The 25830-nt window shown below is 36.9% G+C and overlaps 1 protein-coding gene across 1 annotated transcript in view; it reads right to left on the bottom strand.

Moving 5' to 3' along the window:
• The window catches only part of ADCY2 (adenylate cyclase 2), a 126570-nt gene that overhangs the window by 58739 nt on the left and 42001 nt on the right, over positions 1-25830 (bottom strand). Inside the window, exons 3-7 of the mRNA XM_029286396.1 lie at positions 24664-24825; positions 9680-9871; positions 8468-8599; positions 3142-3200; positions 1308-1419 (exon numbers count right to left, since the gene is read on the bottom strand). Coding sequence (XP_029142229.1) covers positions 1308-1419; positions 3142-3200; positions 8468-8599; positions 9680-9871; positions 24664-24825 — 657 coding nt within the window. The remainder of the gene's footprint in view (positions 1-1307; positions 1420-3141; positions 3201-8467; positions 8600-9679; positions 9872-24663; positions 24826-25830) is intronic.

The following is a 25830-nucleotide window of genomic DNA, read 5'->3' as shown; positions in this document are numbered from 1 at the left end:
CCTGAGTTATGAAATCAGAAGCATGCTCAATGTTGTATCCAAACTCCCAGGGATTTAAAGCCAACGCTCCTTCTTAATGGCACCAAATTAGACAGGGAATAGACTTGAAATTTTAAACTCAGGGTATAGACTTGAAATTTGGGAATAGACTTGAAATTTTAAACTCAGAGTATCTGTTACCATCTCTATTTGCGCACTTGCAGGAATACCGACATTTTCTAAACTATAATACTACATTGTTACATTGCTAATCTCTCTTATGGGATAAAATTAGTCCTTTAAATGAAGTCTGAGCATTACTTTAGTTCATTCAGAACTTCATTGCTCCCTTAGTGGTCCTTGACAGCTCAGTAATGTTTGGGGAGATGCCCAAAAGACAGCTTATTCACCAAAGTTCTTCTTATTCTGCAATTCTCCATAATAAAGAAACCAGGGAAGCAGAGCTGGGCATATCCTGAACTCACTATTCAATGATCAGCTGATGTGGGAATGTACTTGCACACCTAACTGCTGTGTCATGACAAATTCCCATCAAGGGGAAATCTAGGATGCACCAATTCCTCTAAGATACTTGTTTTTTTGCAATGCAACTTTAAATGGGAAAACCCAAATTTTTATACAATTTGAATGAATAATTTTGGTTGTCAGTCTTTACAGACGAGTGGCAGAATAGGCCAGTCAAAGAGGAGGAACCAAACTCTGGAACATATGCTGCACCTACTGTGATTTCTGTGCCAATCAGGATGATAAAGAGTATGAAAACTATTGTTGTTATTCAATAAATTGAGCCTTACAGCAGGGACGCTGACTGAGGAATTCTGGGAGTTAAAGTCCACAAGTCATAAAAGGGCCAAGTTTGAAGACCCCTGCCTTAGAGTAATGAGTGATATTACTCACTCAAAATATTGCCTTGCAACACTGCATTGACACCAGTATATATACTTGCAAATAAATAATGCAAAGTTCAAAGTGAAGAGACATTAAACAGAACAAAGGGGTTTTTCTTCCAGGTCCACAACAAAATATTACTGCATGTAATGCATACATTGTATTTTTTTATTACTTCCAAAATTTTATACTGTTTTGTCCTCATTTTTTCTCCCTCCTTACACTAGGATGTGACAAAACCAACTACTACCAACTAAGCAGCAACTGTATTTCCAGGAAAGCATTTTTGGAGGCTGTGAGGACAGCAGAACCCAGGAAAGACTACACTTTCCTCATGCCATTTTTACCTATTATGATTATAAAAACACAGTGGCAACATTATAGTATTAACCATGAACAAAACTTTCACACATACTTACTTTTGCAATTTGATCAAACTTGCCAAAAAGTTCATTCAGCATATGCACCAGTTCTCCAGGGGAGCAATCACTAGCCAAGCGAGTAAATCCCACAATATCGGCATATAAAATGCTGCACGTAAAAGAATTTAGCATTGTTGATTTTTTTTCCAAGTTAAAAAAACAATATTTTACCTTAACGTTCATTTAAAAGAACCAGGAATGGGGAATGTTCCAAATACCTTATCAGAAACAAACACATTTGGCCACCAACAATTTTTCACAAGGGATTTACAAAGAGCCAATTTACACAGCTATTTTTAGTGGATTAGTCATGTGCGTGGTGATTTTATCCCAGACGTCAAAAACTATTCTAGCAGGCTTCCAGCATTCATCAGGCTTCATCTAGAACTATGCCAGTTAAAGTCTCCCTTCCCTGGCACCTCTAATGGTAATCCTGCAAAGTCTGAAGGCATCTCCATATAGTCATTGCTTCCATTTTCCGAAACTTCAGAAGTAGTTTGAAGGGGAACTGATAGTTGTTTTTATTGTAAAGTTAAACACAAGGGGCAAAAAGCACAATCCCACCTCAGCTGTTACAGTTCCTGTAGTAGCAAAAATCTTCTCACCCCTATTTTACACTAACTGTAGGCCTACCAATCAGGACTGCAAAAATCTGAATGAGCACCAGACTACAACAAAGAATAGTACGGCCACCTAGCTATAAGGAAAAAAATGGAGTGGAATGTGTGTGTATGTATGGAATGAGTTAATAGCCTGGTGTTTGCAACCTTGGAGGCAACTGACAAAACGCATCTCAGTTTTGCCTTGGTTGTTGTTTCCTTGGTTCTGAAAAGGTAACTGCTGGAGGTCTATTGAGGAAGTGCTGCAAAGCTGAGAAGATAAGAGTTCCATTTCCTAGTCCTAAACACAGGAGTTGAAAGGGATGCGTGTCTCCAACTTCCTCCAAAACTATCAACTTTCCAGCAGTTTCAATCTAGTGTATAACTGTGCCAGACATAAATCACACCAGCTTTTCAAATTTGCTAAATGTCACAAGAATGCAGAGGCTTAATGCTATAGAATCCCTATTCTATTGTTTCCCCATTACTTCTACTATGAGCTTGGAATGTGGCTGATACGGGCAAAGCTGATTATTCCATTTATTTCCACTGACAGCTCACCATATCCTAGTGACAGAGACACATTCTAGCTTTGCTCTCTTGAAAATCAGCTGAATTTGGGTTAGTTAATCAAACCTGACTGAAGTCATACCATCAGCTAACTAATTCTTCTTACTTTACGTATCACCCATAAAAGCCATAATTTCAGCCTGCAGGGTGCATTTTAATTCAATATTCCCAACTAAATTCAGTTTTTTCCCAAAAATAAATTTGTTGAAGTTTTACATTTTCACAATGTTACATTTTAATTATCTTATTTATATGCTTTTACATTAGTATCAGAGAAAGAATAGAAAAAAATGAGCTAATTTCGCTTTAGGTTTTACATTAACGAAGAAAATACTAATTTTGTTGCTGCTGCTGCCAATTTATTTATTTATAAAATTTATTGGCCACCCATCTTATCATAGGGTATATTAAAATTAAAGGAGGGTGGGGGTGGGGTGGGGGGAAGTGGGACCAGTTGTTACTTGATCAACCACCTCCACTGTGCTGTTCCTCCATTGGGACCCCAAGGGTTGACCGTCTCGGAATGCTTTCCTATTCTAGTTTTGTCAAGTTCTTGACCGAAGTTTGTTATGGAATGTAACCACACGGAAAACTGTATGTTTAACACTTTCAACAAACATGAAAGGTCGACCGGACGAAACCCAGGAACATTGGAAACTTACTAGAGTCGAAAGTAAAGGTACCGATACACTCGTCCTTCGTCTCTAAGCAGAAGACGTTCCTGGTTTTGAAAATAAAAGAGAAAAAAGTCCAGGCTTCCACTATTTTTAAATAAGAAAAAATTGCTAAGGAAAACCATAATTTCTCCAGGGATGCTTGGGGAAAAACAGTGAGTGGTGTACTATCATTTGTAGGGATGACTAAAGCGTTTGAAAGCGATGCTTCACTAAGCATTTTAGCCAAACTGTTACACCTCTTGAAGCATTAAAGTAGTCACATCCTTTGCAAGTTCATGTGGCTGCTTTAAAGGCTGACTCCAGTTTATTAGTTTATTGATATACTATAGTCATAGACAATATTTCTGCTGGGACTACCAGAGAAGCTGTAGTTGGATACAATCTCAGAAGCAACTATGACAGCCTTGCAACAGCCAAAACTACTTTAATGTTGAGGAATGGCAGATGCTTTGCAAAGCTCTCTTTTTAATGTTTTGCAGGGCCTAATCATTTGTAATCTTTCCTCCATTTTTCTTCTGTAAAAGACAGATAGAGGAAATGTAACCTTCTGTAGAAGATTGATTGGAGGAGTAACTTTGCAAACCTTTCTGCTCTTAATAATTTGGAGGAAAAAGGGGAAGAAAAACAGCCGTACAAGGTAAAGAAAAAGGGTAAGTATAGAGACACACATACACAATAAACTAAACAAAAGTCTCTTTATGTTATCATTCAAAACTTTTGCTTCCAAATAAATTTTCTCCAAAAACAAAACATAAGGAACTTGTCATACAAAAAATGGTTACCGTAAATGAACATAAATAATATTGTATTGCTGAATCGGGATAAGCCCAACTTAATCCAGAATTTTTATTTCTCACAACAGTCAACCTGATGTCTCTGAGGGACTCTCATCATATTCTGTTCTCTATTGTTCCCCTCAACTGGCTGTTGAGACATGCTGCTCCGAAATGCAGGTAACATAGAGGCATTGATAGCCTGTCTAGCATGAATGGATCTAATCTTCTTTTAAAGCCATTCAAATTAATGACATCATCATGTTTTATGGCAATGAATCTCACATTTTAATTCTATATGGAATTAAGCCATGAATGAAAATGGTATGTACAAATGATGTGAGTCCCTCATAGATATCAGCCTTTATAAAAATGGACCCCAAGCAACCATGTAATAGACATCTCACCTGGAGACATCACCATGCACACTTAATACCTCCTTATTCCATTTTTAAAAAACAGATTCAGGGATCAATAACATGCCTTTGCTCTATGGCCATAAATATCTTAGGTTCAGCCTATCTTGCCATTTATTGCATTGGGCTTATTTGAATATTATTTGTGTCTCTTATTCATAAGCAGAACACACACAGTTTTTGTCCAATAAAACAAGGCTTTTCAACCAGTGGTACGGGTACCACGTCTGGTACATTGGCACCTGGCAGGTGGTACATGACCATCCTAGAAAAGTGGTAGCGGGGGAGGGGAATGAGCTGAACTGGTGGCAGCACCGCACAAGCCTGAGCGAGAGATGGCTGGAGCTGCAAGGCTGTCAGGGCTCAGCGGAAGCGCCAGGATTGGTGCTTCTTCGGGGCTGTGAGGGCTCAGCGGAAGCGGCAGGATCAGTGCCAGGCTCCAGCTGGAGCTCAGCGCTGATCCTGGTGCTTCTGAGCCCAGAAGAAGCACCGATCAGCTGGAATGTTGCAGCATCTCCAGGGTCTTGTGATTTATATTCAGATGTTTGGCAACTGATTTATGATTTATTTATGATGGTCACAGTGTCCCAGGGTCATGTGAAGTGACCAAAACCTGCTGCAACCATCCAGCAGATGGGGGGAATAAAAACCAAACACCCCCCCACCCCACCCCAGCTGCCAATCCTCAACAGAAATGCTCACAACAATGAAAACCTTGGACAGGAGGAAGAGCGCCGCCGGGTGAGCAGGCAGGTGTCTTGCTCGGCTGTGGCTTGGGGGGCACTTTTTTCAGTACCACTGTAACTTCGAACAGTCACTAAGCGAACTGTTGTAAGTTGAGGACTACCTGTACTTTATCACTTTTTTCCTTTTTTTTTTTTGGGTCATCAAGTTTTTGACACCTTGCTAGGCGACTGGTGGTACTCGGATGTTGCCATATCCTAAAAGTGATACAATGGGTGAAAAGATTGAAAAGCCCTGCAATAAAAGGCGACACTTGAAAAACTTCCATTCAGGATCATTTAATCACATTGTAAAAGCATTCAATAAGGGATCTGGCCATTAATTCAGGCTACTTAGGGGATGCTGATTGGATTGCATAAAGTTTGAGCAGCACAGATTTGCATACAGATTTGAGCAGCACAGACAGCAATTGGTATATGGATATGACTCTCATCATAATTCCTGGTCCTAGGGAATGCCCCTATTGGGGTTTAAAAGAGTGGTTTTCCTTCTTTGCTTTGTAGCTTTTCTTGCCACAGAAGTGAATTGCTGAAGATACTGAAAACTGTTAGGCTACATGGAAGAGGAGAGAGATCTCTCACTTGGAGAAAGGGAAGCCTCTGCCAAAGCTCTGGGAAAGAAGCTGGTAAAATGTCTCCAATGGTCATGTGTACAGAAACAATACCACTCGTGTTCAATAAAGCCAGTGTAGACTAATGATTACTGTATTACACTAGGTCTAGGAAGACACAGTTCAAGTCCACCCAGAGCCATGGAAGTTCCCCTGGGTGACTTTGGGCCAGACACTCTCTCTCATCACGGTCTATCTTAGACTGTTCTAGGGGAAAAGAGAAAAGAGTGAGGGCCTTGAATGTCTTGAGTCCCTGGACAAAAGGTGAGATTTAAATTGAATCAATGAATAACAGTTCCCTTCAAAACATGCCCCTATTTAAGTATTTGATAAAACATTAAGGGCACCTCCTTCCTCAGAAGTCTGTTTCCTGCTTTCTGTCACATTAGAAGCAGGTCAAAGAAGAGATGCTACAAACAAAGGCAATATTTGTCAGAGATTAGATCTCAATTTTTGTTCTTCTGAGATTTTTTTTTCAATGAGAGAACATACAACAGGTTGCATTTACATATAATACATGACACAGCATTGATCTGCCTATTTATTCTCCATACCTTATTTAGCAAAAATACTTTGTCTCTCTCAAGCACATCATTTTCTTTAGAACCAAAGCACAATTCTGATACAAAGGCCAACAAATTTCCATATATCAATGCTAATTCACTTGTCATAATTGGATAAGTCATCACATTAGGAAAACTACTTAGGTGGGTGGGTAATGCAACTCTTAAGCGTTTACAATAGTCAAAGATGAAACATATTAATTAATTAATGTTATTTGTTCCCCTTTTACACTCTGCTGTCACATCATAACACAGATCTTCCATCTGCCATGTCTCAGCCACACAAGTCTCCTCTTTCTTAAATAATTCTCTACAGTCTGCCTTGCTTTTACTAATGCTTACAATTCTCTTTGAGATTAAACTCTCTCTCCTCCCCCTTTATAATCAATGCCTTCCAATGATGCCTCTGGATTACCACTTTGTCCCTTATCAGTTCTGAAATTCACCCCAAGTACAAGGTTATTTGTCTACTCCTACTCTAATGTTCTCTTTTTTTCCCTATATTAACTTTCTCCTTTACAGTTTAGACAGTAAGCCCCTAATTTTTTAAAAATTCTGTTTCTGAATTTCTCATTCATAAAGTGAACACATAAATAATACAAAATAGTTTTGGGGTTTTATTTATAGCAGTTCCCCCCCTCTTTTTCCTTTTTTAAAATCTACATATTCCAGTTTATTTAGAATAAAGTTCTTTCCTTCTCCTTTTGTAGAGACAACAACACTTTTCATTCTAGTTTTTTAAGAAGGGCATTGATTCAGTTACACATGTAGAATCCCACTCAGTTACCTTGCTCATTTAAACCTGTCACAGCTTTTGAGTCCTGTTTCTAAGCACATTATTATTAGGATCCTGCATCCTCCATGAAAATGACATTCAGTGAGCTATCTCAGATACCAAACACCGCCTCCTGGAAGAATCTTTCAAAACATCTTATAAGTCACACAATGCAAAATACCTGAAATGAACAAGGGTAATTATGCTAACTGCTTGTCACTGTCAAAACGGGGCCTGAAAGCTTTGCAATTGCCTTGCCTTATTCTCTGCGAGAGTTTAAACAGTGGGGCAAACAATTTTATAGGGAGTGGGAATATGTAAGCTAAAAAGCTAATGTGTGTATTTCTGTGTGCATATATTACACATGTATACGACAGAGTTGTGCATTTAGTAGATAGCTATCGAAGTAATAAACAAAATAAGGTTCACAAAATCCAGTACGTTTTACATTCTAGCAATACATCAAAAGAAAGGGAGCATCTATGAAGATAAGGGAAAACTAACAGTATTATTCTGCGCTCAGTTCGTATTTTGCTTTTATTTATAACAGGAATTGATAATCTTTGGATAATTGGGGCCTATACTTCACATTTTGTGGGCCAAATGAATGGATGATAATATAGGTGAAATCAAGATTTCCTAATTTTTTTCTATTTTTTTTTAAAGGATGTTGCCTTTATTTTATAAATTATATTCAACCTCTTTTAGAGCATATACCGTACTTTGTTTTCTGGTTGTTTCCCACTTCAAATTGTTAAGAAACTATTTTTGGTTACTGTAGCTGGAAGTGATTCCAGAGGATTCCCAAGGGAAAAAAGAGTGGCCCTAGTATCTCAGGCCCTAGTATCTCAGGCTGCCTATATAGTTATCTAATTTACAACACAGAACTTGCTACTGTTCTATGCATGGTGCAGTGCTGCTCTATCTCTGGAACAGAAAATAGAAAAGTGATGGTCATCAAATGTGGTTGGCTGCCAGCTTTCACCTACCCTGGCCTACACCCCGGCCTCATCAGGAACAATGCAAGTTACAGTCCAACAACATCTAGACCACTATAGACACCCACTTTCAGCTAAGCTAAAGGAGACCCACCAAGTGGGATATTGCTGGTGGATTCTAAAAGACTGAGGAAGTCTTAGATTCACTGAAGCATCTCTAAGGGATCTCTAAGGCAAGATTATTTGTAAACAAGGATCTGAAGTATATAAAGATTTTAATGAATAATTAGAATAATTAATTCATATTCCAGGCTTCTGCATTATCTAATTTACAGTTCTCGCTCATTCATTCATTCATTCATTCACTCACTCACTCACTCACTCACTCACTCACTCACTCACTCACTCACTCATTCATTCCTCTTTACTGATTAAAACGAAGCCATGAAAATGCCCACAATACAATAGATTAGGTAAAGAATAATGATATACTGTAGGCATGCTTATCCATATATGTTTCACTATGTTTAATGTTTCTTCCAAGTAAACATGCACAGATTTCACCAAATGTGTATCATATTCATGCACCCTTATAAGTGTTATATCATCATAGCTGTGAATATGCTGTAATGAAGAAGTTCAGACAAAGAAAATTGTGTTATAGGTTACAAAATTCAGAGTCCTATAAATCTCACCTACCTATGTAAAAGAATACTGTGAAGGTTTTAGCCATCATGTTTGAAAAATATATGGAGACTGTTTGTTGAATCCCTGCAATTATAGGAATAAATGAATAAGATATCTAGTGGCTGCTTTTGGGTTCTAGATTCCTCTATGGAAGTTGCAAAGTATTGCCTCACTTGTGTAATATAACTTATTTTGACAAATTTTGTCCCTTTGATAGATAGGTCACTTCTTTCTTCATGAGTAATAAACTGAGGAAAGAAGGAATTTGATATTTTCCCTGTTAGAAGCAAAATATAGGTAAAAGAGTTTAATAAAATGGTAACAAACAACAGTGATGAGGCAAGGCAGAATAAAATAAAGAAACCAACACAGACAGATTGAGGTATAGCCAAAAACTTCTACACAAAAGCTTTTGACAGTCTGCCAACAGCCTCTTTCAGATTCTTTATATAGAGCCTTAATTGGAGGAGAATTTGAATTGCCTATAGACTATGGTTATTATTAGGATAATAATAATAGTAGAGGCAGTAGCAGTAGCAGCAATGTTGTCTACATTGCCTTTGATTTATCCAAATAAAAGCTTTCATTTTTTTGTGGAACAAAAAGTAGATAATCTTATTATATTCTCCCAGCATTTCTTTATATCATAAGATCCTATTGTTGAAAGAGCTGGCTCATTTATTAAAAATATATACACATTAGTTTTGAAAATGCTTCACAAATTTCCACAGTATTTCTTTTCAGCCTTAAGAATGTTCCTTCAAGTTTCAAAGCAACGGACCATACCAAAAGAAGAACTTTGATGCCAAGAGTCTAATATACCTTTTATCTTCCATTTTCCTCCATTATGAGCCAAACTAAAGAGAGAACAAAAGCTTAAAAATAATAGAATTTCCACCTTTTCTATTCTTAGGAGAGAATTGGAACAAACAAAACTCTTACATTGATTTTCAAAGAGTTCCTCCTTCCCCTTTCCTGGTTAATAGCAACTTTAGTACATCTAACAAAACAATATACATAAATGATTGTAGGAAACAAAATAGTAAATAATGCTTTTACCTGCTGCCGCTTCTCAAACTCCAGCTTGATGCGTGATTTGATGCAATTACAGGTATCCTGATATGTCTGCTGTAGAGCAAGTTCCATCAACTGTTTGTGATAGGCTCCAGCCAGATTCCCACAGATAAAAATGATGATGTTTGCCAGAATCTATCAGTACAATAAAACAGATCAAACTCTCACTCAGTTATCATTTACCATAAAGTCTATTCACTGTTATAGACTTTATTGGACCTTACTTCCTCTCCATTAGGTTTGCAAAACTGTATTTTGCATTTTAAAGTGTGAATATTAGGAATATCACATTTGTATCTGGGGAATAATTTATCTCACCCAAAGGTCAAAGCCTCCCTCTAACTCTGATGATTTGTTATTTGGATAGCAAACTATACTTATTAAAAATTGTATCTCTAAGAATTATTGAGGTAGTTCTAGAAATTGTTTCCATCTTCTCCCATTAATACCAAAAGAACATTCCAGAAGATAACATTGAGGAATATACAGGAATCCAGAAGAGCCTTCTCTGCTGTAGCGCTGGCCCTCTGGAACATCCTGCCCCCCAGGTTGAGGTTTGCCCTCACCCTCCTATCCTTCTGCAAGATCCTGAAGACCTGGCTCTGCCAGTTGACCTGGAAAAGCCTGATGGACTAACTAGCTGTCCCCACCTCCCCCCTGCGCTTCCTGCTCCCTCCCCTCATCTTTTTAATTTCATATTATTGAACTTCCATTAATTATTGTTATTGTTTTATTTCTTTACTATTTTTTACATTTTAATCATTTCCCCCCATTTTACTGTTGTAAGCTGCCCAGAGTAACCCCATAGCGAGATGGGAGGCAAATTAATTTAACAAACTAATAAAATGCAGAAAGCCATCTTGTAAAAGAATGATGATGTCTGGAGAATATGAAATCATGGTGATAATTATCAGCCATTTTCACAGTCCCATAAAGCAATGGCGGCTTGAATAGACTAGCCACAATACATGATCGTAACTCTAGATATAATGTTGGAAAAAAACATATTGAATAGTCTTTGTTAGATTCTCTTATATTTGATATTGGACTTAGTGATAATGGAAGAAAAACAAATTCTCTTTGATACATAGATAACTTACAGTAACATTTTACTTTTTTTAATTTGAACAAATAATACTGCATTAGCAATATATTGAAATTAACAGTGTAATTCAGAATAAACAAAAGGTAACAACCAGCAGGAATTTTATATCATCTATATTTTATCATTCTGTTTCCAATTAAAGAAAATTATAAGGTCATGGGACTGAACATATGATATCCCCATTAGATATCTTACTCCCATATGATGGGGAATTGTTGATGAACATTTATTTTGAGCGCAGTTTCTAGACAACCATAGATCTACCTAACAGACTTGACATGAAGCACATATTTAACTAGCTGGCTAAGCAAAATATTAAAGGGAACATCTTCAAGTCAAGATATATTATGTCCATTCCTTTTCTGTTCAAATATGTCCAATTCTCAGATCCTGCATGGAAAAGTCTCTGTAGATTTCTTGGCAAAGTTTTTCAGAAGTGGTTTGCCATTGCCTCCTTCCTAAGGCTAAGAAAAAGTAACTGGCTCAATATCATCCAGCTGGCTTTATGCATAAGGTGGAACTAGAACTCACAGTGTCCCATTTTCTAGGCTGATGCCTTAATCACTACATAAAACTGTTTTTTTTTAATTAGGTCCATAGCATTCTCATAATCTACTAATGGTTAAGGTTAGGACTGACTCCCTTGAGAATAACTGACCTCCTTGATAATCTAGGAAATTTGCCGCCGAATTTGATGTCCCCCCAAAAAACTGAATTCATCTGTCTCACTTGCCCTGAATATGGCAAAGATGACTTTTCTACCTCACAGAATACAGGTTTCAGAAACCTCTTTCTTGTCTCATGACCTATATATCAGAGGTTTCTACTGTTTCTTCAGCATTAAATCAGCTCACAGGAAATCATAGTTTTTTCCCCTCCACTGATTTCTTAATGCTGATAGCATTTTTCAGCTTCTTTATTTCTCAAACTGTATCTGCCTCACTATTTCTTCTTAATTCAAATCTTCAAATGAGCTGTCTTGTGTAGTCTACTCCTTGTGGTTTATTAGCATCCTCATTTGCTGTCTCTTTTTATTTAATCTCCCTGCAAAGCAGCTGTCAGCTGATTAATGACACAGTTGTAGGATGTAGCTTTCAACTCTTTCTTGACCATTTAACTGGTCCTTGGGCTCACAGTTTTACCTTTTTAGGACATTTTCTGACTGGCTGAAAATTTAAATTAAATCATTGTGTCCTCAATAGGTGTCACTCACTTGACTGATACTTGCTACCTTCTTATTGCTTCAGAAAAATCAAAACAAACATTAACAGTAAAAATGCTAGACAGGTTGAAATAACTGAAAAATCAAACACTGAAAAATCACAATCAGTATTCTAATGACTGTAGAGAAATTAACAGCCTGGTTATTTAACAACAATAACTATTATAATTATTAAAACTATATGTCATCATCTCCCAGTGATACTATTTCTACATAGCTTGAAATAAAATTATCGAGCACCCCCAAAATTATTTAGCATCTCTGAACTCATAGGGAAAACTGCTAGATGATAGCTAGATTGATGGAGGTGGTCTTTCAGATGTAGCTTATACCTTCCATTGTCCTAAGGCACTGCCATACAGAAACCTTCCATCTGGTTAGGCTGGTAACTGCTGGATCTTATAACATTCCTGTGAATGATTAGGACTCCCCTTTTATTAGGGTGAAGAGAGAAGATTGTTTCTTTAGCAAAAAATTCAGCAACGAGGTTGAGTGAAATTGTGCTAAGCATCTGTTGGCATTGTAATGCACAGGGTTCCCCCCCCCCATTTATCTGGCAAGTCACTTACTGTAGGTACTCATTCTGAAATTTAGTTTTGAATACATTTCCGTGTGAGTCATCTGATAAGGTACACAATACAAAGCAGCATGACATGTAGTTGAGGCTTTTAGGTTGGAAACCTATCTAAACTTATTTGGGAGTAAGTTCCATTTGACATAACAGGACCTGTTTCTGGGCAAATATTCTTCAGATTTCCTCTGCCTCTGTGCCTTCTTTTGAAGTTATAAGTTTTAGATTCTGTATCCAAAACAGACATCTTTGTACATCTAAGAACAAGAGGGGCTTGTTAATGTGCCTCCTACCAGTCATGAAATTGTGCAATCTTAAAATGCTATAGCAGATTTGAATATTTTAGCCCGGATAGGGGGGATCATATTTTAATGTTCCCCATCCCAATTCTTTATAGGAATGTATGTGTATAATGTGTCTCTCCTTCCTTTCCTCTCACATAACAAATTTCTAAATTTAGCATTTGGGATGCTACATTTCAATTAGGAAGGAAAAAGCAGTAAAACATGATAGCCAGCCAGCCACATGCGCGCGTACACACACACACACACACACACACACATACCTTGCCATTTTATACCTTGGAGACTATTCCACTGCCTTTAGGGAATCATATTAGTTTATTTCCATTACATTCTCCTGACTCCTTGGATAAGGCAAAAAGCCTGTTCAGGAAACTTTAAATTCTGCACAGAATAATACCGGAACTGATACTGTAATACAGGCATACTCACATGCAAAGATTTTTTTTTAAAAAAAGGAAACATGTGCCTGCAGCCCCTGACTATATTTAAAACTAGAGCAGAAATAGTGGACAAATATTTTAGGCAAAATGCTTTTCTCCAAGACATTTATTGACTAATTGATAGGATTTAAATGGCTGCACAAGTCAAACGTGATGTGGGTGACATAAAAAAAATCATAAATTACAAATGCAAAACATAAAGGAAAACAATACGTGGTATAAAAAAACCCAACTAAAACAATACAATAGCAAACAATAAACAATACTATTACTCAAGTAATAGAGACTTTTATTCATCCTGTCCCAAAGGCATGAAAAAGAACTAGATTTTCTCTGTGAATATATTATTCTTCAATGCATGAGTATTCTACAAATATGCATGAGTATTCTACAAATTTCTCAGATAATGAGAAATGGTTTTATTTTGTGATACTCTGCTTATAATTTGCATGGGGGAGAAATTCCAGAGAAGACTTTGCTGTTGTGCTTTGCTCGCAACAAAATTATACAGTCTCAGGAAATTTGTTATTCCTTATTCTTTCACTACCCCACATCATCCCCAACTCCAATTTGATAAAGCTTAAAAGATGCTTTCTAGTTTGTAGCACTAAGAACTATCTATCCAGAAGCATCCCAAGCCTGAAGCTAATCAATGAAAAGTCTGCACTCCAAAGTATGCTGCACACTAAGAGTGCTGGGCCAATGTAGACACTCCGGTTACAAGACAAGAGAGCGGCAGTATTTTTCCCACCATCTCACAACAGCTGCCTCCTCTGCTCTGGTTAATTTGGCACTCCCACAATTCTAGATTGAGGCAAGATAAATAATACATTTAGGCACATATCTACACACAGCATGAACTGAACTGTTGCTCATTTAACTCAACATGCATGTTGATGTTTGCTCAAGGAAAAAAAAACAATTTTGCCAAACAAAGCACTCAAACCACTCATATCCATTTTAAATTAGGATAATGAGCACAGACTAAAAGGAACTCTTGTGGCACACGGGGGGGGGGGGGCTGAGAAGGAAGACTAAACAAGAAATTGGTTTGGGAAGTGTTTGCATTAAAGCTAAGAAAAAAATAGTTATATTCTTGTTACAGATTACTTGTGAAAAAAATCATCCTCTCTCCCTCTCTCTTCGTGTGTGTGTTTGTGTGTCTGTGTGTGTGGTTGTGTGCGTGGTTATGGATAGGTGTGTATGAAAGAGAGAGAGATTGTCACAGAGGATAATTTCTTCACAATGAGAAAAATGTGAAAAACTAGTCCTTGAGACTGAGGTTATGGACATAAAAGAAGCACTCCTGCATGTTAAATATACAGCATCTTAATATTCCATAATACAATATAAAATTAGTGAATAGCAATTATTTACTATAATTAACGAACAGCAAATGAGAAGTAAATAATTGGGGACAATCCTGAAGTACTAAATTCAACTCATTTTTTGCTCTATTGATTTTAAGTACCAGCAATAAAGACAATGGTTGCCTTTGGAAGTATATTCTTCTGGGTAACTCCATCTTACTTTGTTTCAAGACATGATGAAGTCAACATAATAGTGTGTTTTTAGATCACTGTGTGTTTAGATGGAAAATTGAATTTACCTCAAACAAAGAGGGCTGTTCTTTTCTTCAGGCCTGTTCAACATCCACAGATCAGCACATGATTAGTTTTGGGCCCTAGAATATGTATGCATGATTCTGATATAAATATGATGGGTTCTGATATAAATATGTTGGATTTAATGATGGAAGGAAAATGGACTTGAATTTAAGAAGATCTGCTCTCCCCACCCTCACCCCCCAGAAGATTAGAAAAGAAAAACAACAACAATCTGTCTTCTATTATTATGTTCTCAGCTAGTGACAGCCTCATAGATACACTAAAGCACAAAATCAACACAGGGTGACTAAAGCGATACTTTATTAAGATTAGCTATAGTAGAATTTTTCCAAGTCTGATTATGTTATTCCTCCCCTCCTTCTTATACTTATATGAATCAAGGAGGTATTTACATGAGCTATTTATAAATGTTATCATACTTCCCAAGATGCAAAGAATGTTTCAGACCTCTCTGCCTAGGTAACAGTTCTTGCAATTTTCTGTTAAGGTTAGCTACCTTAATCTCTATACTAACCTAAGATTACTCTGCCATTTTAAAAGAAAATTATTTTTGGGGGAAAAAAACCTTTACAAATGGTGCATTATTTGTGTGAGAGAAGGTATAAACATGTTCTCCATCACATATATTGTGTGAACATGATATTATGCCCATACCAGTTGGTTCAGAAACACTTAAATTATTCAGTCTAAAAAAGTGAATGTTGTGAGTGAAGGATTCCTGAATATATTTTGCTTCATATGATAATGACTTATAGGTAGTGCATTTAGTGATGATTAAAACTAGGCCTTTTAAAAACAGAAAGACTATGAGTTTCCTTTTAAAAAGAGCACTCTAAATTAAAACACGAATATTGTGAAACCTTTGTTTGCTCATTGACTTGAACTTTCCATAATCAGTGCAATGATAACAAAATATGGAAAACTTTCCCCAACCTACCAGTTTGCTGTGTTATTTTCATATTATGTTCACTGAAGAACAATACTGTCTCAGAGATTGAGAATAGAGCTGGTATATAGTTCCTCATTTGACAGAAAAATAAAGTTAAGCACACAATGTTTTCCCCTTATAAAGTTCTTAAATAAAAAAACATGGCCATTTAACAAAATTTATTGGTTTTGCTTTGGCAAATTATCTTTGTTATGATTTTGTCTGGAAAGTAACAAATGCACAAAAAATTGAATACTTTACTGGAGTGTTTAAGGGAAAACAGATACTCAGTCTCTTAAAAAACTGAACTCATGCTAAATTAGATAAAGGAAAATTTAACTTCTTTGGAAAGTGGTGCTTTATTCTATCTTGATTATATAGATGTCTCAATATCACACATCTTTGAAACACAGATATATTTCAGCACAAGCTAAAGAGCTCCAAGCTACAGCTTTCTTCTGTACATCTCTAAATTAATTGACTCTATGATAGGACTGCACTTGCCGTGACATTGAACATTAATTTCCCTCCTAGTTCCAAACTCCTTTCATTAGTTTGCTACCCAAACTGACTGTTGCTTTAATGCCATTTTGTTTTCATACTGATTTTTACTATCAAGGGAAAGACAATATGATTTGTTCTCACTCTCAACTAGATGTAGTAAGAAAGTCTAATTCCACAAGTCGCAAATACCAAGGAACAAGCTATTCAGGCAAATGGAATGTCTTCTTCATTCCCTGCTCCAGAAACACTTTTATCCACTTCCTACTTAACTCCAAAATTGTTTTTATGGACACTTTTTTCTAGGTTAGACATATTTGTTCATTAATTCTCTTCTAATGTTTTGTGGTTCTCCAACAGCATCACAAAGAAAAGAGCTTGCTTTTAAAGTGATATGCATACAGCAGTGTGCACTGCAGTGCACTGCAGCTGCCAAAAAAGCCATCACAGTCATAGGCTGCATTAACAGAGGGATAGAATCAAGTTCACGTGAAGTGTTAATACCACTTTACAATGGCTTGGTAAGGCCACACTTGGAATACTGCATCCAGTTTTGGTCACCATGATGTAAAAAAGATGCTGAGACTCTAGAAAGAGTACAGAGAAGAGCAACAAAGATGATTAGGGGACTGGAGGCTAAAACATATAAGGAACGGTTGCTGGAATTGGGTATGTCTAGTTTAACGAAGAGAAGGACGAAGGGGGACATGATAGCAGTGTTCCAATATCTCGGGCTGCCACAATGAAGAGAGAATCAACCTATTCTCCAATGCACCTGAAGGCAGGACAAGAAGCAATGGATGGGAACTAATCAAGGAGAGAAGCAACCTAGAACTAAGGAGAAATTTCCTGACAGAACAATTAATCAATGGAAACACTTTCCTCCAGAAGTTATAGATGCTCCAACACTGGAAGTTTTTAAGAAGAGATTGTTCAACCATTTGTCTGAATTGATATAGGGTTTCCTGCCTGAGCAGGGGGTTGGACTAGAAGACCTCCAAGGTCCCTTTCAACACTGTTCTTCTAGTATATTGAGGGATCCTTTTTAGATGTCATGAGAAGCCAGATAGACAATTGTCTTAGACCTCTACGGGAAATCCGTTCCTCTTCCTCCATGAAAGTAAATCTCTGCCAGGAACAGAGAAGCAGTTTCTGGACTGACGGAGGATATGTAAAAGATCCATGTACTAGAGTATAACTCCTTTAAAATCCTTGAAATTTCACTGGTCAGCTATTTTGCACGAAAGGAAATCTAAATCCAGTATACTATTATTGAAATAGCTGAGCAGCCAGAATTTTTAACTTATTATTTTATTTATATATTGAAACAATGTATATACCCACCTATCTCACCAAGATGATTCTAGTTGATATACAGAAATTGAAATTTTAAAAAAGTAGCACATTCACAAAATCAATATTCAAAAGCATGCGGTCATGTATGCTCAGAGTAAAAAAAAAACTCCTTCCAATCATTAAAATAAAACAGACAGATAAGGGATTGCTTAACCTCTCAGCCGAAATACCTGTGAGAACATCCAGATCTTTAATACTTTATGAAAGATGAACAGGGTCGGGGCCATCTGTTTCTCCGTGACAATGCTCTTCCATGGGGCAGGCACAGGCACAGGGAAGATATGACCCCTAGGTTCCACAAGATGACACTGTCTAATAGGACCTGGGTCATGGCAACCAATCAATTCTGGTATGGTGAGCAGAGGCAGAGACAGGCAGAGACACAAATCATCTAACCCTTTGTCATGTAAGACTTTATAGGTAACAACCAGCATATTAAACTGCACCTAGAAATCTACAGGGAGCTACTACAGCTTGTAGAGAGCAAAGATGATACATAGTTATATTGTATCATACATAGCCTCAGTCCATTATATTGAGCTAAAGAACCAAATGTGGGTAGTTCTCATTTAGCAGTCAATAATTCAGCAACCATTCAAAGTTACAATAATGCTGAACAAGGAGCCTTATGGCCAATCCTCAAAGTTGTGGCCATCACAGCATCTCTGCAGTCACATGATTGCGATTTGATTTTGATCTGCTTAGCAACCAGAGAACAATTGTAAGAACTGCAATGCCCTGAGGTGACATGATCACCATTTTTAATCTTCACTACCAGCTTCAGGTAAGCAAAGTCAATGAGAAAGCCAACAGAAGTCTCAAGTCACGGTCATGTTGTGCTTAATGACCACACATGATTCACTTAACAATCACAACTTGAACTGCTGGAGCTGCATGTCAGCACAGTTTTTGCTTTATCAGTGGAGTTCCTGGTCGTTAACTGAGAGTACTTGTATAAAAATCATCCCTGCTCATCCAACCTTGGATGAGGACAAGGTGGGTGCCTGCTCTACTATTTCTCCAATGTCAAAACTATTTTTTTTATAATGAACAGGAATTCACTCATGTAGATTACAACAAAAATATATAAGTATTTTACCATTTTTAAAAATTATTATTTTTCCCTTTGAGTAAACTCTGATTTCTGGCAACTACCTGGAAAATCCCCTGCAATTAGTACTTTTTCAGCACTGGTTTGCCCTTGACTACTTCCTAGGGCTGAGAGAGGTTACCTGGCTCAAGGTTACCTAACTGGCTTTGTGGTTAAAGCAGAACTAGCACTCATCATGGACTTCCAGTTTCTAGCCTGGTACTTTAACCACATCAAACTAGCTTTGTTTACTAATTGGCTCAGTGGGTATTCAACTTGATTATGTAAATTTACTGATCATAATTAATATAAAGTTTACTTATACATTATCTTTTTAATATCTATCCATATTTAAACATAATTGATATTAGCAATTTTTAATATATAGATTGGAATTTGCTCATATCTAAACACACTACAAGTTCTGTTTTCCTAATAGATATTTAAATTCTTCACAAGAAACTTTGTGGCGCTCTGCTGGATTCCTGATATACTAATTTTTAATGGCTTCAAGGGTTTTTTAAGTTATTCTGACAGCTTAATTTTAGTGCTAAACTAGAACTGCTGCATATAATTTCATGGCTGATCTTTGAATCCCACTAAAAAAAAGTGGCAAAAGAGGTAGGGCAGTGTGGATTTGGATCCTGCTGAGACAGGACCTCTTACTATCAGCGAGTGGTTCTGTCTGTGATCCAAACCTTCTTTGCCTTCATTTTGGTTCATTTAGTACATGAAAAAAATTTCAGCTCCTTAAGTGTCCATTATATGATTAACAACTATTTTGATTCTGTCTAGCTTCATAACTTACTTTAAGCCATTATTTGGGTTTACAAACAAATCACAACAGATAGGATGCATGAAACACGCTAAGTCAAAATGAAATAAATCACATACTGTAAATATTAATTATGATGATGATCTATATTATCAGTATGCCTAGGGCAGTGATGGCGAACCTTTTAGAGACCGAGTGCCCAAACTGCAACCCAAAATCCACTTATGTATCGTCGGGTGCAGGATGGGCGTGGCCAATTGGGTGGGCATGGCTGCGGTGGTAATGGCAGACTGGGTGGGACTAAAAAGTTCGATCAATCAATTCCAACTTTGCGAGATCTTTTTGTTTCCTGTGAGAAGTTGAAATTGATTGATTGATTGAACCTTTTTTTTTTTTTGCACACGGCGGCGGAGGCCTAAAGGGAAAAGGTTTTATAAAACCCAGGTGAAGGCCTAGGGCTGGGGCGACAGTGGGCATGCCCACAGAGGGCTTTGCATGCCACCTGTGGCACGCGTGCCATAGGTTCTCCACCACGGGCCTAGGGGGTCCCATATCGGTAGAAATCTGTACAAGTATTAGATGACAGTAAACAGATTTGAAAATAACTAAGTTTCTATGGGAGGAACAAATACCTAGAATTTTTCTTTTAACTCTAAATATGTTAGAGATGATTTTAATTATTCTGATTTTAAAAAATGCCTTTGGTATATTTGCTAACTTTAACAGTCTATGAATAAGACACTGATCTTTTACTGCTGTGGGCTCAACTTGAGAGTTGTCATTTGAAATCCCAAAGGCCCTGGCAAGTTCTTGGTTTTAACTATAGTAAACATTTGGTTATTTTTCCTGCATTAAAGATAGACTTATTTGGGCTTTATTTGGAAGCAATTTAAACATTGATTTTAGTTCTAATGAGAAATTGATGCCTTGGAATAATTCTAATTAAAAATGGCTGATAATTTTTTATCATAGGTTGAAATGACATTATCATTCTTAATTGATCAATAGGTAAGAATACTTCACAACTTTTGAAATAGTGGAAGAATACAACTTGTTTAAAATGGCCCCATGGCAACAGAACCAGTTAAAATATTTGGTATTTCTGTTGCCAGGACCTGATGTGTTGCCCTGATGTGCCAGCACAACCTTCAAAATTGCAGAAAATTTGAATGCATTAGAAAAGATTTCCATCAATTATAAACCAGCAATCTATTATTACTAAAAATATTTTTAAGCAGGAATGAATGTAGACACCTACATAAAAATTTAGAACAGAGATTTGGGATATCCTCTAGTGAAAAATCTATAGCTTGAGGCTTTATTTCAGAAATGTAGCGTACTGTATGATTCCTATGATTTTAAAAATTCAACTGGTTCAGTACAAATTCTTTTTCAGATTTACAGATTTCTCAAAGATTGTTCAGAAAAAAGATGACTTATCATTTTTCTATACTGGGTATATGTATAATAAACAAAGGAATGTTAGCGCAGCTGCTTTGAGCATTTCCAATGGGATTTGCTTATTAGATAGACAATATAACTATGGTGAATCAGGTTCAGGGGGAAGAAACTGAGGGTAAAGATGCTAATATGCTGTTACATGATATTTAAAAAATCTGGAACTTGTTATTTATGAAGAATGTAAGAAATAGCATGCCTGGATTGCTGTGAAGGTGATTGTGTATTTTTAGGAGGAAATCTGTGTACCAAACTCTTAAAGTTGGATTAATTAAGTTTGTCAGCTCCCAGCCTTTGAATTATTGAAATCGTTTTGTTTTGTTGGAGAGACAAGACTGGAAAGTTGGTTTGCTTGATTTCATTTAGTTGGTTCCAATTCCAATCTGAATTGCATATTTTTGTGTGTATGTTTGTGTGTGTGTATGTGTGTACATATACATACACACAACATACATACTTGAATAAATATTTAAAAACCAAGGCAACAACATTTTGAAATTTGAAATTTGCATTTTTATTTCCAGATTTTCTCTTTCATTCTTGTTTATTTCTTTTCTTGATGGGGGGGCTCTTTTTATCATTTTTTCTTTTTTATTAGTCATCTTTTAAATACACTTTTATAAATTTAGATTTTTACAATTTTATGGACTGTAAATAAGCCTATTACTAATTTCCTCCAATTATGTTTTTAAAGAAAATACAATTGTATGGTGTTTAAAATTCACTGTGTGCATATTTGTGTGTATGTATAAATATGGACATAGATAGATATTGATATAATGAATTCTTTTGTTTTCTAGTCCTCTAATCTAATGGTTGCTCATATTTTTGAAGTCTGGGTATGCATAAACCTATGCACTGCTGCTATAGATATGTTTCCTTACTTTTTTCACCATTGAATTTAATTTTGTTAGATAGCGCCCAGTGTTCAAGTCTGTCCAGATCCTCCTGTATCTTAAGCCTGTCTTCTGGAGTGTTGGCTATTCCTGCCAGCTTGGTGTCATCTGCAAATTTGATGATTTCCCCATCTATCCCCTCGTCCAAATCGTTGATGAAGATGTTGAAGAGCACTGGGCCCAGAACAGAGCCCTGGGGCATCCCACTACACACTTCCCTCCATGTAGATGCGGTTCCATTAAGGACTACACGCTGAGTACAACCAGTCAGCCAGCTACGGATCCATCTGGTGGTGATGCTGTCTAATCCACATTTTTCTATCTTATCAAGTAGTAGGTTGTGATCTATTTAAGGGCAAACCCTTAAATATTGGAACACTAGTATCATGTCACCCCTAGTCCTTCTTTTCATTAAACTAGGCATACCCAATTCTGTGCTTTATATGTTTTAGCCTCCAGACCGCTAATCATCTTTGTTGCTCTTCTCTGCACTCTTTCTAGTCTCAATATCTATCTTGCAACTTTGGTTAGGTTACTTGAGAAATCCAATCATGCCTAAAGCCAAAATAGACTGCTTACTTCCAGTTGAAGCTGATTTGAAACAATTAAGGCCAGGCTTGTGAATCACTGAAGCAGAGATGAAGGCTTTGCAGTTGTTGGAGCCTTTCATATTTAATTCATTTCTTAAGGCACACTAGCAGTTCCTCACAGCCCATTTGGGGGCAATTATTGTGTTATCCTACTGCAAGCACAATTTCTTGCAGATAAGGAGTATGCTGGGAAAAACATATCACCTTTTCTAAGGACTAGAAAACAAAATGTGGATTTTTGAAATAGAGAAAATAGCCCATCGCTATGTAAAATGGGTCTCCACTGAATGGAATAATTATATCTATTACTTTTTCCTGATCAGACTTACTTTTTCTAAGAGTAGTAATCCATTGTTAGAAGTAAGAATAGTATACATTATAGAAAAGCAGATTGGCAGTAATGTTAGTGCTTCTTCTTTTCTCTTTAAGTAGGCACTGTGTTACAAAGAAGCTAAATAAGCATCTAGAAACAGCTAAATGGTAAACTGTCCTTCAAGTTGGTGACCTCATAGATACATCCCTTTAGTACAGAGGTATCCAACTTTTGCAACTTTAAGACTTGTGGACTCCAACTTCCAGAATTCCTCAGCCAGTCATGTTGGCTGGGAAATTCTGGGAGTTGAGATTTACAAGTCTTAATGTTGCCAGCTTTGACATTCATTCTCTAGCAGTACCAAAAGTATTCTCAGGCTTCTGCTTAGCCAACATTCAAGCATTAAGAAGACTCAGAAGAAGACTAATTTCTAAGCCAAGAGAAGTTTGGCTAAATCTATCACATATAAGATGAGAAAGATTTTAGAACTAGAGCAAGGGTCTTCAAACTTGGCCCATTTATGACTTGTGGACTTCCAGCTTGCCTGGCTGAGGAATTCTGGGAGTTGAAGTCCACAAGTCATAAAAGGGCCAAGTTTGAAGACCCCTGAACTAGAGACTTATGTCAGTTTATCTGCAGATAGGACTTGTTAAAGCTAATTTCACATTAGGTCTGTCATGTGCCCTTTGCAATAGAAAATGGGCCACAATATATCATATAGAGACTTACTATGCTTGCCCAGGCTTCCAATTGCCTCAGGCAGCCTTGTGGGACACCAACTTATTTTGTGCGATAAGGCCTTTGTGGGATAAAGCCAGTTCAGAAAATTCAACAAATTATATCCTCAACTGCCCAATTATCAAGTAGAAACAAAACATAAACTGTATTGCATTATCATTTTTACTGGATTGATTTGTAGGGTTGTGGAAGATGGGTGGTGTTAGTTTTCAGTCTCATGTTGGGAAGGAAAATATACATTTGAAAAATAAAATAAAATCAGCAAAACCTCAACAAATAGGAGAGATGCTCTGGTAAGAAGTAGTATCGGTTGTTCTACATAGGATTTCTCAAATAACAAGGATGCCATTTCAGCATAGTCATACCTTCACTACATACAATTATTGTGGCAATTTCTGTGCTGAGGACTGCTGACTGAGACAGCACAGGTTCAAAACTTTATTTATTTATTCAATTTCTATAGCTGCCCAACTCAACCAAGTGATTCTGGGTGGCTTACAATTCTAAGGATTTTTTCTCAAAAAAGAGAAAAGTCCTGAAAATAATTACTGTATTTTCTTTAGATCGCACTTCCTCATCTTAAATACACGACAAAAATTAATCCATATACAGTAGTCTCTGCAATCATGAATGAAGATTTCACTTTGGAAAAAGGGCTCCTCTGATCCCTATGTTGAAATTTCTACTGCCAATTGAGGGGTATGGTATAAATGTTCATAGCCTTTACCTGCCCAGAAATTATTTTTGTTAGCAAGGTTAATAAAGTATAATGATTTTTCATATAATTTGCACAGATTAATATTTCTAACAGATCCAGGAAATACATAGAGTTCCTATGAAATTTAGGACTAGAATATTCTGATATAAACAGATGTAGAATTCTAAGACATGATTTTTAGAAGTACAATAACGGATCCTCTCATGTTCCTAATTATATACTGCTGACATTTGCTGTCCACGGTAATCAACAAATCGTTCTGCATGTAATGACCCATGCTGCTGAAAACATACCTGCCAAACCAATTGTTCCTTCATGATGTCTGTGGATGATATACAGATGCTGAGCACAATGGTATGTGATGCAGAGGTTAGAACGCTGGCAATTATTGCATCCTGCATGTTGAAGGGCAGCATGGTATAGACGACAAAAATGATGAATAGGAAAAATGATACCTGTGCAGAGAAGACAAAAGCAACTCATATAAAAAAATAACTCAAAAAACCTTCAAAACTGCATTAGATAAAAGTGGAATAAGCTAGAGTCCAAAGTGTGATACACACTGCCTTGATACGCACCAAACATATTTGTTCTGGCATGGCATGATATGCAAATCTGACAAATTTCATTTACCCAGAATTATGGTTTAAGCATGGAGTATGAACTGAGTTAATCTGTCACATCATTTAACCTATTGTTCAAAGTTAACATAGTTAACAATCCAGTCTAGTTTGGTTTCCTGGTGAGACTTGTTTTTTTTTATTTTTAAGTACAGTACAGAGATTAACTATGGAGAAGTTCATAAATCATTTTTAATAAGGGATATACAACCCAATTTCCATGTGTTTTCTGATTTCTTTATTTTTCCTATAGTCTTTATAGCCCACTGGTGTGCTTTACAAAGTGCGAGAGTCAATTCAGCAACTGAAGTTTAGGTTAAGATGGTTTAGGTTAACAACAGTTGGGGTGATGGGTAATAACCTTGTCAGATGGAACCTAGGTTCTGGAATTAGGATTGCGGGGTACAGGAGAGAAAGACTGAGAGAGACATATGAGGGCAGACCATATCATTTTGGGGGGTAGACTATATCATCTAGTTAGTGAGAGACAGGGGATATAAGGTGGGGACCTGGGAGTAGACTGCTCACAGAAAAACAATTTCATTGTCTTCAAAAAATTCCACTCCCCCCCCCCCAAGAATTCAGTACCAATTCCAAGTCACCAGATTCTCAGAAGTCCTGGCTTCTGGATAGTGCTCCCAAATGTCAGGTTGGTCTGAGGTTGGTCTGTAACAAAGCAATCCTTATCCACAATCATCCTGAATGTGATGGCTGATCTGGTGCACTGCCAAAACCTGAATGGGCCCAAAATGAGGGTATTTTTCTCTTGGAGATATAACCACCTGAATTTCAAGTGTGGCAATAGCCACATGTTCAGAAGGGAGAATGGCAGTTGTCATC

This window comes from Protobothrops mucrosquamatus, unplaced genomic scaffold (assembly GCF_001527695.2).
Source record: "Protobothrops mucrosquamatus isolate PMUCROS unplaced genomic scaffold, P.Mucros_1.0 scaffold_213, whole genome shotgun sequence".
NCBI classification, from domain to species: domain Eukaryota; kingdom Metazoa; phylum Chordata; class Lepidosauria; order Squamata; family Viperidae; genus Protobothrops; species Protobothrops mucrosquamatus.
This window is presented reverse-complemented; position numbering and strand designations above follow the sequence as displayed.